Genomic DNA, 15,087 nt, shown 5'->3' on the forward strand with positions numbered 1-15,087 from the left:
CTTGATACCTACCTCCAAACAATGATCACCACAAAAAAAAAAAAAACAAAAAAAAGAAGGGAGGACGATCTAAATTCAAGCATGAAAAAATTGAAAACGTCCAAAGGAGGACCAAACAAAAAATATTGCTAGTCAATTTTTCATGGATGTCAATCAATGAGACAACTCAGAACTCAAAAGAAAAGTATTGAATTTTGGTACTCCAACAATTTAGAGGCTTCGAGAAGGAAATCAGCAATTGAAGTCCCCACGATGAAAATCGCCACAAACCTTGACGGACTGGTTCACAGAACCATCTCGGTCACACCATCAATCCATGAGCTTTGACGAAGGCTTAGTTTAGAAGCTGTATTTGACAGGGAGACAGGGAGATTCACTGTAGCAGGGATCCAGAGAGCAGCTAAGTGCCATGGCTATTTGACACAGCCAATCACATGACAGCATTTCATGTGGGGCCTGCACTCTATAGCTGTGGGCTCCATGCAATGCTGTCGTGTGATTGACTAGTGTCACGTAACCATGGCACTTAGCCTCTCCTTTGATCTCAACTTGGATTCATTGAAGTGTTCACATTATATGCAGTGCCACTGATAGCCACCCATCTTGGGATGGGTGTGGTCTCCATCTTGAGAAATGTTGAGATGGGTGGCTGTCTGCAGTGGCATTGGCAGCTGCGCTGCTTAAAAAATGCCCTCTTCAATGATTCCCTATAGCCCCTGCTTTTTTGGGGTCTTCGATTTGGGAGATGGAGAGGGAAGATGGGAGGAGATTTAGCCTTCATGTCTCAATTTCAACTGCCCCCCTACGAAGATGTAGTTGGCAAATCTGCTCCTATCGCTCATTTCATCTCCCTCCAAACACCAGCTCCAAAAAAGAGCCTAATCGATAGCGAAAAACCTGGCTCTTAAAATTTTCTGAGATAACTTTTGACAGATAAAGAATAGTTAGTTACTTCTTTTGAAAAGGGTATTGATTTGTTAGCTTTCCCTTTTCAAAAGGTATTGATTTCGAATTCGAAAGCCATGAGTTCCATTCACGAAAGCCCCTACGGAACAAACTTGCTACTTTTGATCAACTGGTTGCTACTTCTAACCCTTCCATGTACCCGACACAGATTCTCCGCTTAGATGAAAATAGCATGAAAAAAAAATTTCTTAACATAGAAGAGAATCGACACTACTTCCTATGCTCTAAACACATATCTGGATTGGCTTTATTCTTTTGATAATCAGAGGTGCACTGAGCCTTATAGCCATGGGCGTATCCGCTTACAGAGCTGATGGAGCCTGTTTTGGGGCGCCGACGCCAATCTCTTGCTGAGGACCCTCGTGCCAAGACCATCTGAGATCAATTATATCCCAATCACAATGTAGGAACTGCCTATGGCATTCACAGATCCTTTTTTTTTTAAAGGCAAGCTGGAGTTAGGTAGACCCCTACCAGTCAAACAACTATACCATTGGATTTTGAACCTGCAATGTCCCAGCACATGGTGACATGCACTAGCTGCTCTTACCAGACAAGCGGAGCTCCCATTGGTAGACCTAACCGAGACATGGGGCATAGGCATTTACAGATCCTTTTTTTTCCACAAAAAAAAAAAAAAAAACCAAGGCCAACTAAGGTCATCCTTAAATCAACCTACAAGGATCTTGTTCTCCTCCCCCAATCATTGATTGCACATTGGCTGGCCTCAGGTTGGTAAATCTGAAAGTAACCCACATTAACCATATTTACTCACACCTGATAACGAGAACGATGTACAGGCGGCCTCAGGTTGGTAAATCTGAAAGTAACCCACATTAACCATATTTACTCACACCTGACAACGAGAACGATGTACAGGCGCATGGTTATTGCCCATGGGACCCAGATCGGCTGTGAGGACCATGGGTTGATTCATGGTGGAAAAGCCTTAGGTTCCTTATCACTGGCTCAGTCACGCTCAGGAACTGTAGGCTTTGGGCAGTCAGATATTTGAACCAAGCAACGTTCAGGAAGGAAAACAGAAACAGGAAACATCTTCAGAAACTAAAAGGGAAATGAGGTTTCTTTAAACACATGAAAATACGGAAGAAGGGTAGTGATCAAGAAATGAACAGGAAAACGAATCCGAGAATGAATGAAATACGTTTAAGAAGAAGAAAAGCCTTAATAACAAAACAAACACGAGAAAGACGTATCCATCAAATGAAACGTTGTTTCCCATAAAATTTTTGGAGTTTGCCAAACATTTCAGAAATGCAAGATTCCCTTTAGTTGAGAAATGCATTTTTCATAATTTTTTTTTTGGCATTTTCCAAGTGTTTCAGAAATGCAGCTTTTCATTCCTATAGGCATCAAGCCTTTGCACATAAGGGGCAAGGGCATTATATAAGAAAAGGCAAAGGCATTGTCTTTGGCTAGTGCTGAAACAAGGAGACTCTATGGGGGAAAGGGGTGCACCTCAAGTTTACACTGCCGGGAAAGGGACAGTAGGTACGACAGGCATAGGTCTCTGATCCCACGGGCGGTTTCCCGTTCTTCATGGAAAAAAGGTAAATTCATGGAGATTTGAAAACATTAGAGATGTCAAAACTCACAAAAGACTTGAGAATACATCTGGGTACGCAAGAAGTTCCACTAATGCAAACATGCAGCAGGAAAAGTTATATATACCAAAAGCTTTTGTACACATCAATCACACTTAAACCTATCTCGATTACTACAGGAACATAAAAAATCGACCTGTAATCTAGAGCCCTTTACAGCCTTTGTGCCAGCGATTCCAGCAAAAATACAACACTACTGCTTTTCTTACATTCTGCAAAAACTAACAGACCTTCCTCTTCCCAGCCACCTCCCTTGGGATGATCAATACAGAATCCAGGCAGAGACCACCCTTTGTGTGGGTGCAATCAATCTGCATCATTGAGTACTTGATCTTTGTGGGGGCATCAGAATTGCGCACGATGAAATCGCCTACGTGATAATCAGTCCAGTTCCCACGTATCTGGCATGTACCACCGACAGCTCCATTATTTTCAGGATCTTCAAGGTAGCGCTGGCATAAGGCGTGCTGACCATCAGAAGTAGAAAACTGGAATCTCACGGGCTTAAGGTCCCAGCCGTGTACGTGATCAAAGTTACAGTGGCGCCAGCCAAATCTCTTGGATGCACGGCCCAGCTGAATCCTGAAGTATAGACTATATGTTCCTGCCGGAAAATGGAAGTCTAGTTCACCATCTACTTCAAACCACCAAATCTGCTGAAGATAAGCGACCACATGGAACCTACAATACCGAATTCTTGTTATGAGCCTTTCAAGTCAGAAATAGAATACCATAACAAGACTGACTAAAGGCCGCAAAATTATCCCAAAAGGATAGTTATGGACAGAATAACACACTAGAGGAAAACACACTAAGGCTACAAAATTATCGCGAGGATGGCGGAGGATAGGAATAAATTAACATACTAGAAGGGTTAGCACAATGACATTTGTAGCAAAAAGGGCAAACACACAGCAAGATTTAAGCTGTCGACAGTCAATTGGATCAGAATGACACCCCATGGCAGGATGCAGAAAAGAGATTAATAAAAGTCATGTGCTTCTTTTATCTGCAGTTCTCTGAGGAAACATATATTGCTTAACGTGATAATAAATGTCTGCAAGCCCCAAAATAAAAAAAAAGGAATCCAAACAATGCTTTACAACCATAGGCAGCCATTGTTGGGTTAACTAGATATTTACCCAAAGGGAAAGTTTGGAAGTGAGAAGCATAATCATAGGAAGAAAATTTTTTAACTATTAGAAGTTTTGATATGATAATTTTTTTAAAATGAAAATTTTTCACTTGTTTGTGTGCACGAAAAGAGGGATGAGGAGAGAGAGGGGCGTGGCTGAGAAGAGAAGAGGAGGGAGAGGAAGAGGGAGGAAAGGGTGAGGAGGAAGGAGAAGGGACTTGATGCTATGGAAGAGGGTGGCTTGCTGCCTGACAGTGTATCCACAGCGATTGGATGGCGGGTGGCAGGTGTTTTCCGATGGCTTCCTGGTGTATACTCTCGGCTGATCTTTTCCAATGGCTTCCTGCTGTATCCTCTAGGCCGAGCTCCTAGTAAGGCCGAAAATCGGCCTCGAAGATGACCGTTGTCAGGGTTAGGGAAGATGGATGATCAAAATGAGGGCGGTGAACAGACGGCAAAAAATGGGCTTTTTTGGCAAAATTTCGGCCATGCCTTCAATTGGGAAAAAATGTCGGAGAAGGGCAAGGATAAGGTTTTCGATTGGGTGATAGATGCGGATGGTGATCTTCGGCAGGCTGGGTTGGGCCCAGCGGGCTGCAGCAGCAGTCAGTGAACTTGAGGAGTCGGTGGTGATGGTGGGTGGTGGTGGCGGTGAGATGGATGGTGGTGGTGGTGGTTAGATGATGGGTGGTGGGTGGTGGTGGAGAGTGGACCTCACCATTTTTTCTTGGTAGGAAACATTCCTCCACCTCCCCTTGGAGAAATATTTTATATCAAAATGTGTACTTTTAGAAAAACTCTCAGAGAAAAAGTCCCTCTTTTGAAAGGGGTCCGAAAAAACAGTACGGATTTTCCATCCCTTATCACTTTTGCAAAATCTTTCTCAATTCCAAACTTGCCCAAAAAGAAAGGGTCTCATAATCAGCCAGTGAGCAGGAAGAAAATGGGTTAACCACCATAATTTGGCCCAACAGCGAAATAGTTACATTGGTATGAACAGTAGACAATAGCTCCATAAGATCATCAAAAGATGAAAAGCCATTACCTGTGATCAACGAGCACCTCATAAAATTTTTGATGTTTGATACTGTGGGCGATTGGTGAACTATGTAGTCTTATGAGCGTGTAATTTGTTAGGCGTGGAACCAATTGAAAACCTCGAGTCTCTAAATTTATTTTAGCCAAATTACAAAAAGGGTCTGATTCAGACACGTATATCCCTTTATGGATCTGCTTGCAAATTTCAAAGATATGAGACTTGACACACGTTCACAATGCTATGGACGTCCCATGCCAAGGTTATATAGTCCATCAGAAACAGATTGCAGAAATTATACAAGACATTTAAGATGGTGTTTGGATGCACCCACTTATCTTGATAAACAGGATCATCCAAGAAATTGCATCTTGCTCCATAATAGAATATCCCAAAAAAAGATGACATGCAAGAAAAAAAATAGCATTTACAGCAGTTACAGAGGATATCTGGATTTTCCCATTGGTAACATGACTGAATCTCTAAAGCATGAAAAAAAACAGAGTAAACAAACACCAATCTTCAATTCTTAATACAAGAACTTAAAACAGAAATGGCTGCACAATTCAGCAGAGATGTGAAAAACCCACCTGGATTCATCAGTAGGAATATAATTCCAATATCTACGATCATCAATCCCTGTTATAGACATGGCCTTGGAAGATATCGACAAACAAATTGCACCAGTCGTCTTCTCCAACCATACCGCCTGAACAAACCAACCCAAATTGTTAACCCAAAATACCAATATAAAAAGAGAAAAAGAGAAAAAATGTGAAACAAAAAACCGTGTAAAAGAAACAGAGCCCACCACCCACTTAAAACAATTCCCAAATTAGGCAAGAAAACCCTAAATTCTTTCAAGGAACGATGAAAAAGAAAGGGAGAAAGATCAAAACCAACCTTGGTACCGCCATCGAAAGGGTTGGGGCGAGAGAGGAGGGCGTAAATCTCCTTCTTCGTGCAGTTCCCCGAATGCTCCGGGAACAATTTTTTCAACAGGTACCGATAATTCACCGGCAACTTCGACTCCCACACGAAATCCGCCGCCGCCGCGCCCCTGAACGACCGGTTCACCTGCGCCAATCTGCATATCTCCGGCGCGCTCATGTACATGAACACGGAGGCGATGCAGCCCTCCGGGACGTCTCCCAAACCGGGCCTCCTCGGAGCTCCATCTCCTTCCGTCAAGCACGACACGTTCGCACCCATAAAATTACCCCCCAAAAAACAAAAAGAACCCCTCAATCTCCTTCCCTGAAAAACCTTAATCTCCACCTAAAACTTCACACATAAAACAAAAATCCCGACAAAAAAACCCCAAATATCTATCTTCCTACCTCAAAATTCAACAACCAATAACGGAAAAAACCCCAAATCACTAAATTCCTCCCACAATGTACCAAAACACAAAAACCCCCACAAGAAAAAAACTCAAAAATCTATCTTCCTAGTTCCTACCTCAAAAATTCAACAGCCAGCAACGAAAAAAAAACCCAAATCACTAAATTCCTCTCACAATATACCAAAAACCCCATTTTTTTTTACATCCAAACACACACCACCAAAAACCAAAAAAGAAAAAAAACCCAATATCTCCTCCTTCTGGTTTTCCTCTAAAATTCTGAAACCGAATCAAGAAACCACCGACCCAATCGACTTTCTAACAAAACATTCGCTTTTATATATACAAAAAAGGATCTACCAACAACCGTGGAAATCAAAACCCCCTAATCCTCTTCTTAAATCAAAGACCTTCAGTCAAAGAACAGAAAGAGAAAACCCCTCAGATCCTTATCTTCCCACTTAAAGAGATTTAGTCAAGCCTCACAAAAATAGAGAGATCCTCTGGCTGCGCGTCTGCGGATTACTGTGTGCGGCAGTTAGACGGAGGGTTAGTTTCGTAAATTCTCGGATCGGGATATCGTGGGCGAAGCAGAGGGGGGGAGGGAGCGAGCTCTCTTCTTCTAGGGGCGGGGGCAGTAGAAATACCGTCTGTGTGACGAAAATGGCCTCTGTATTGGAGAGGAATTACGGAAGAGGGTTTTTGGTTAACAGGATTTTACCGGGAGAGGAACAAGGGGTATTTTGATAAAAAAGCTTCGAAGAGTGGCGTGATATAGGGGTGACCATGTTTTATTGTTAAAAAAGGATTTAAAAAAAACAAAGGAAATTTTTAACAAGGAACTTAAAACTCTGAGCAATAATAAAAAGGAAAAAATAAGTTTTCACGGTTGTAAAAAATGCACCTAATTTTTTTCATGGTTAATTTTGGTTAAAGTTGACATTCATGAATGTAATTTTGAAAACTTAGGTGAGTATTCTGTAATTATAAAAAATTATAAAAAAAGCTGTCTAATTTATCCGCTTTTACAAAAAGCTGCCTGGCTCGGTGTTCAAATACAAAATAATATTTTTGCTTTTTTTTTTTTCATAAAAGCATTTTTTTTTTGGATAGTCAAGGGGAAAGCCCTCATTACTGATCGCACCTTGGCTGACCTATGATTGGTAAAACACTTAAGGTCCTCCTTGTCCACCAAAAAGTATACCTAGCTTCGACCTTGCGGCAAGGTAAGCCACTCGTGAGTTTAGAACTTGTGAAATTCGTCCACTTGGCGACATTCACAAGTCCGCCCCTACCGGATGAGCCAAGCCTTTGTGGGTTTTTTTTAATAAAACAAATGTTAAACGAATAAACGACTAAAGTATGTTAGTCGTTTTCTTTGACTAACCAAAGGTCAAGCCAATGACCTTACTATTAAACCTCTTTTTGAAACATAAGTTATAAAATCAAGCAGGAAAAACAATAAGCAAAATATCGAGTAGCTTTCATGTAAATTGGTGGCGACCTAGTTTCTGTTTTCTGTAAATTACTGAGAAAATGCCTTTGAATACTTTTTGACTAAAATACCCCTATTTGTTATCTAAGTTGCTTTTTTTGTTTGTTTTGCTGCTTTATGAATATCGCCCTTCTGTTACTAAAAAATCACGAAAGTACCATTGTGCTTCTTCGTCGGCTCCTCAGGTCAGGTGAGCGTAGCCGTGTTACCACGCTGGTATGGCTATCAATGGGTTGGGTCTTGTCGGGTATCCGATCCGATTATAACTCAGAAATTTTAGCATGGGCATAAAAATGCCGATCCAAATATTACTCAAGTAACACGTGGATTGGGTTTGAACTGTGATTTTTGCTAGGTATTGGGGCTGCAAACAGAATGGATATGGTTAGATATCGGATCCGAGTTTGGCATTTTTTTTTCCGGATAATGATCTTTTAAGTAGAATCCATATGTAGATTTGGATTGGATCCGAATATGTTCAATCACATTTGGGTCAGATTCGGATAAGCATTTTAAGTTGGATCTGGAGTTGATCCGAATCAAAATCCTACCAGAATCTATTTTTTACATGTAAATAGCTTGTTTTGTTCTATTTTTTGTATTTTGGATTCGGATTCAATCTAACCTCTTTGGACCCGTTATTTGCATTTTGGATTTGGATTCAGATCTGATAGAATCTGTCTAGAATCCGAAAGGTTTGCAGCCCTACTGGATATCCAACTTGACCTAGTTTACCTATGTTCTCTTTTTCTTCTTGTTTCCTAAGTTGATAATGGTTTTTTTTTTTAACTGTTTAATAGAAGGACATGTTTTTTTTTTGTGACGGTTTGGCAAGCTGTGAAAATTTTGTATCTAACATGTTTGCAATGCCTATGAGTTTGTAACTTTCACATGTTTCTTGTGATTCTAAATCACATTTTAGAACTTTTCCAAGGACATTGCAAACATGCAAAATTGCAACCCATGTGAATAACATTCACAAGTATTAGATGCATATCTGATGTGATAAATCAGTGACATGACATGACACATTCTCATATGATAGATTTTCACACAAATTAAATTCACTACTTAAAAACAAATATGAGAAAGTTAATGCTGAGGAATGTGAATCACTTGCTCAGGGACAAAACTTTCACTGCAAAATAACCCGTCATCAAAACAAACATGATTGGCCTTTTTTTTTTAAATATATTTTTAAAAGGGATAAAAACATAATTTAATATTTTTAAATATATTTTTTATTGTTTAATAACATTGTCATCTGTTAGTAAAAAGTTGCCAATTTGCAGACGATACAGTTCGATTCGAGTCTTTTTTTTAAGAAACCGATTCACCTGGTGAATCGATTTTAACAACATTGATGTCAAAAGATCAAATTTTATTTAAAATACGATAGACTCTGACTCCTTTTAGTTGGAATACGTAAGCCAAAATCATATCCAATTATAATTGGATTTAGATATAGTTTTGAGTTTTGCTACTAAATCTAATAGATATCCAGATCTGATGGATGTCTGCATCAGATTACATGTAAAAATTTAGACATAATAAGACTTTTTCTCCATTCAAATCTGACTTTGACTCAACTCCAATTGCCCTTTATTTAATTAGTTGGATATGGTATTGGACATGTTTGACCAAATCTGCATCGTTTTACATCCCCAATGAAACTTTATTTATGGTGTGCATTTAACATTCAATCTCGGGTCATCTTGGCCAATTTTTCATTTTTTTTTTGATGACGAGGAACCCAAGCTGATGGGAGGAAAACCCACGACCACCCTGATTTAAGTGACCCACACCCGTGTGACAATGAGGTTTGATCTGGTGACTACATCTCAGAACCTTCACAACCACCCCACTGGCCACAGGGGCAACCCGGTGGTGGTAATTTTCCAAATTAAATCAGTGTCCATTCTGTTTACACTTGGTCTTTCACGTTCCCTCTCGATGTTGTCAATATCTGTTTCAGATCTGAATTGGTTTTCAAAGGATTCAAAATCGATTCAGACTCGAACCGAATTGATTTGAGTCAGTCACTTTTACCTTTTTCTAATTTAAAAAAATTAAAACATAAAAATATTAAAATAATAACATAAGGACCGATTTCAACCCTCAAATTCAGCTCGATTGTGCTGAATGGGGTTGAATCGGCCGCCTTATGAAAAAGGTTTAGGGCATATTTGATGCGAATCGGCCGATTCAAGTCAAAACCAATGGCAGAGTCAAAGATCAAAATTAGGGTGGGCACATGTGTATGTGTGTGTGTGGCAGTGGACCGTTTGGGGGAGAGAGAGAGAGGTCCTTAGGGTCCATCTTAATTATTCATGTTTTTCTTAAATTATGGATATTTAGTTTTTGGATTTTATTCTGATGTTAGTTAAGCTTCAAATCTATATCTATATTGTTTCTAAGGTCCCTTTGGGTTCACCATATATATATATATATATATATATATCATAGAGAGGAGGAAAGGAGTTTTATGAATGATTATTAATGGTTTAGGTTTTTTTTTAATTTGATAAGCTTTGGTGGTGCAAGTACAAATTGGATTGGCCTATGATTGGGTCAACGAGCTCTAAAATGAGTTTTAGGGGATCCAATAAAATTGATTTTGATTCATGATGATATTTCGGATCCAAATCTTTTTTAATTGGATCTAGGTCTTTAGAAAAGTCATGAGTACTTTCTAACAACGGGTTGTTTGAATTAGATTTTAAATTAGGTTCATCTACTAGATCGACTGATGACATTGGTCTCAACAAAAAATGAAAAAGAAATTCTAGTTATACACGTCTACCCTAAAACATACAAGGATCCTAGTCAGCAGACGGTGACGTGGAAGAGGATAAAGAGGATTAGATGTACACGTCAGATAAGGCATGAACCCAGCAAGAGGCTCCATTCAGCTTTTGATTCTTGACCTACGTATACTGTTTAAGCAAAATATTTGTGGACCAGGGAACCCTTAATTAGACCTAATTACCTAACATGCACCGAAAATTCCATTCTTGAACATATGTTTTGATAAATGATTTTTTTAATATGTACTAAAATATAAGACTATGACGTGGCCTCAACGTGGACCAGAGAAGAAGTCTTATTGTTTTCAGCTGTCTGTACAGCTTGTTATTAGATCTAAGTCAGCACCACGTGAACAAGATATACACAGAAAGGGCTAGCTGCCCAATCATGCTAACAGTTGTTTTTCTTTTTCTTTTATCTTTTGTGTGTGAAAAACAGTTTTTTATAAAAAAACAAGCAGTTGTCAGCGACAGTCACTGACCACTACTGAAAACCAAATACGCACATGGGCTCATTACAGTTCGCCAAATTTGGGGGCAGAGGCAGTTACCAATAAATAAAATATATATATATATATATATATATATATATATATATATATATATATATATATAGAGAGAGAGAGAGAGAGAGAGAGAGAGAGAGAGAGAGAGATGTGCTTCTTAGGCTCCCTTTTTTTGTCAGGTCTCGCTAGGCTCTTTCAAAAATTATGGTTTCAAGTATTTTTTCTTACATCTAATACCGTAGATGTGATTTATAGGTTTTGTTCAGTACCAACTGGTTTTTGGATAGCTGAAATCTGACCTATATGAAGGTACATTTTTATGGCTCATAAAATCATATTTTTTTTGTAAAAAAAAAACATGATCCAAGAGTCTATTCTCACTAGATCGAGCATGATAAACACATCTAACAGTTCAAATATATCATAAAACTCTTTAAAACTATGGGGCAAAACAAAAATTTGAGCCTACTATGTTCAGTCAGTCTCTCTCTCTCTCTATATATATATATAGATAGATAGATAGAGAGAGAGAGAGTATATCATCAAACACTCAAAAATGTCTAACACAAATCAAGGTCTTTAACGCCGGTGAAGGATGCACTAATAGCCTTTTTTTTTTATGTGCGGTGCGTCTAAGCATGGTTTTGACACCAAAGGCATTCAACAAAATATATATATAGTAGGTGATAGTTGCCTACCACATTTCTAGTGTACCGTGCTTTGGAAGGGTGTTTTTATGTTTTGCATAAATTTGGTTGTACTAGCACTACAAGGATACAAGTCATTAGCGGTGATATGTCTTGTCACTGTTGTCCTATTTATGGTTGTTATAGGACTATAATGATGAGAATTCTGGTCGATAAGTTGTCAAAAAAAGTAGCTTTTGTTAAGTAATAACAACAACATTTATAGATCGTCGTTAAAGAATGAACCAACACCAGTGATGAATCTCATCGAAACTGAGAACACCAATAGTGATGTGGCAATCTTTAACAACAAAGTTGTTTTAGCGATGAGATCCCTAGTTCACCATTATAGGTTATAACAAAGAGAATTGACTCGTCATCATAGGTTACAATGATGAGACAGAGATCTCATTGTTATAGGCTACAAACTTATAGACAAAAAATATCGTTGGACAAATACACCTTAATTCTAACAAAGTTGCACAACAACAAATTACAAAGAGTATATATATATATATATATATATATATAGAGAGAGAGAGAGAGAGAGAGAGAGAGAGAGAGATTGATTGCAGCATATACATAAAATCCTAAGACAATTAAAACTATGACCATAAATTCCAATCAGAGTTAAATAGGATCAGAAATTGTGTCAATTTTGCAAGCCAGATTGAAAATACCATGGCTTTTCGCATTAAGTCCCAAGGAAAGATGGCTAGGTTGTATATGAAGCTTGCCAAGTTACATTCCACCAAGTCAAGTAACTGTTTTCTTAAAAACTAACAATAATCCCTGAGTCAACTCATGAAGTGATTTGATAGAAATATCAAAATAATCAATATCCTAAGAATAACTAGAAATAGTATTTATAACCAACTGATCCAAGATTTAAGTTGGACACAGCAGAAAATTATCTTACAAGCCAAAATAAAGAACAATACAGTACACTAGTGCAGTCAATTAATGATATTAAAGACTGTAACTCTTACAAGTGAAGATATGATACCTGAGAATCATACCTTTCTCTAATGAGTGCCCAAAAACTTAGAAAAACGCAAACATTGATGAATGTTATCAAAGACTGCAACTGTCAAGACCTTTTGAGTGGCAGGACTATCATCTATTGAAATCACAATAATAAAAAAAAACGTGATGAAATGTCAGCTATAATCAAAACTACCACAACAAAGTAAAAAAAAAATTGTTTTCAATAAACAGATCCTGAAAAAATAAGCAAGCACAATAAAAACTATTGATGAGAATCTCCTGTAGAGGACCCACATACACCGAAACCGGTGTGATTTGGGCGGTTAACGGATCTAAACTCTTTGAAATAGGATATTTTTTGGTCTGAACCATCTTGGAACCCAGTTTTGAGGCTAAACCGTTTCAGAGAACCAGTTTCATCTAAGGAACCATCGAGATTCGAGTGGGACTCCACCCGTAATGGGAAACCACTCGGGTTGCTCGGCTCCCCTCCTTCATCATTTATTTACCAATTCAAGATTCAAGTACACAAACAACCTCAGCTTCTGTTTTATCAAAGCTCTCAGGTTTTACCAACTGGGCTCCGCTTGTCTGGTAGGAGCAGCTACTGCACGTCACCTTGTGTTGGGACGCTTCAACAACAACAACTACGCCTTCATCCCAAAACAATTGGGGTCGGCGATATGAACCAACAAAGAAAATCATTATGGGTCTTCCACATGAATCCTTCTCCTCCATTCATTTCTATCCAATGCCATGTCTTCGGTGAGGTTCAAAGCATTCATATCCTTTCTTATCACCTCCATCCATGTCTTCCTAGGCCTACTAACTGGAGCATCATTAGGCCTTCGTCGAATATGTCCAAACCACCGTAAAAAATTCTCTCTCATCTTATTTTCAATGGGTGCAATGCCTACCTTCTTACGTATCTCCTCGAATCTTATCTTTTATTGTAGTTTTACACATCTATCTCAGCATACGCTTCTCAGCTACACTCATTTTTTGAATATGATGTCTCTTGGCAGCCCAACATTCTGCACGTCACCTTGTGTTGGGACGCTTGTGCCTTAAAAAAAAAATTTCTATTTCTCTCAAGTTTTGTTTAGAATTGATGGTGACAGCTGAACCAACTCATTAAAGAAAAAAACGGAAAAGAAAAAAGTGAAAGGATGGATAAAGATCATGCCAAATCTTGAACATTAAATCTTTTAGATCTGGTGTTCTTAAATGTTATTTTGGGTGGTCCACCTAATGTTATCAGTATCGGTGTGTATCTGCTTGTATCGTTCGATATGTGTCGTATCGGCAGAAAATGGACATGCTTTACTCTTGAATCAACTATTTTTTAATAAATATAAAAATACTTAAAATTATTTCAATAGCTTCAACATCATCATGTTCTGATTGACACATAATACTTTTAATTAAATTAATTTTTGGCCGATTCAGAACGATTCACTTGAGTATCGGTATTTGTATCAGCCCAATTCACCTGAATCATTAGCCAAACGATTCACAGCAGATGTTTGGTAGGAGTTGGCCAATGTTGTTTGGCCAAACAACGTTATTTTTAATTATTTTTTATCCAATTTTGTTTGGCCAACGATTCAGGTGAATTGGCAGATACCGATTCTCAAGTGAATCTTTCTGAATCGGTTAAAAAACATTTCCTGACACATGTTAAAAACATAAAAAAATTATTAAAATTTAATTTTAAGTATTTTTTTACCTTTAATAAAAAATAGTGGATTCAGGTTATACGATAAGTATCGGCCGATACAGGCCGAAACTGATAACATTGCTTAGGGGAATAGATAAGGTCATTTATCAAAATTTATGGCCTTGAGTAATTTGACATCACGGTATATAGTGGGCCCCGTAACTTGCACACGTGGACATAGGTGATAGAAACATGAACAATGATTTTTTTAGCAGTTTAAAATAAAATTTTCCTTTTGTCTTCATTTATTTGTTTATACTAAAAAATATATATCTTTTTCAAAAAATATTTATTATAGATCACATCACTGTTAACCCATAGAAGGAAAGTAAATGATCAGTAGGAAAAAAAAGAGATGATTTTCAATTATAAATTACTTAGTCGGCTAGTGAATTTTGCATTTACTAAACACAAACTTTGAGGGTACATTTTTTTGCCACCCACAATGCGATTCTAAATCAAATCTGATTTGGACTCACATGGCTCAGAATTGGTAGGGCCCATTCCCATTGCAATTCTGAGTTACATGTAAATCAGAAAACTGACACATTAGAAGTGCTTTCTTTAAATTAATAGTTGCTTTATTTGGTTAAAATCCTTGATGCAATGGACAGCATGCAACATTGTTCTTAGGATACCCGTGACGGTTGGACCTGCCTTGCATTGGGTGAGTCTGAGTTTACTCTACACGAATCACTTTTGAACATCCTCTTCACTTGAACTGATTTAGGCTTAAACTAAGTCTAAGATTAGACTTATATATATATATATATATATAT

General features: G+C 38.1%; 1 protein-coding gene across 1 annotated transcript; it reads right to left on the reverse strand.

Moving 5' to 3' along the window:
• Positions 1–2,602: 2,602 nt before the first annotated feature.
• On the reverse strand, positions 2,603–6,350 carry LOC149836117 (F-box protein PP2-A15-like). The gene is made up of 3 exons (XM_090010792.1): positions 5,666–6,350; positions 5,353–5,471; positions 2,603–3,272 (listed from the first exon to the last, which is right to left on the reverse strand). Exons 1-3 carry the CDS (start codon positions 5,972–5,974, stop codon positions 2,813–2,815), a joined length of 888 nt encoding a protein of 295 aa, XP_089866918.1. The 5' UTR covers positions 5,975–6,350; the 3' UTR covers positions 2,603–2,812.
• Between the last annotated feature and the right edge of the window lie 8,737 nt (positions 6,351–15,087).

This window comes from Nuphar pumila, chromosome 6, assembly GCF_984573655.1.
Source record: "Nuphar pumila chromosome 6, dmNupPumi1.hap1.1, whole genome shotgun sequence".
NCBI lineage: Eukaryota > Viridiplantae > Streptophyta > Magnoliopsida > Nymphaeales > Nymphaeaceae > Nuphar > Nuphar pumila.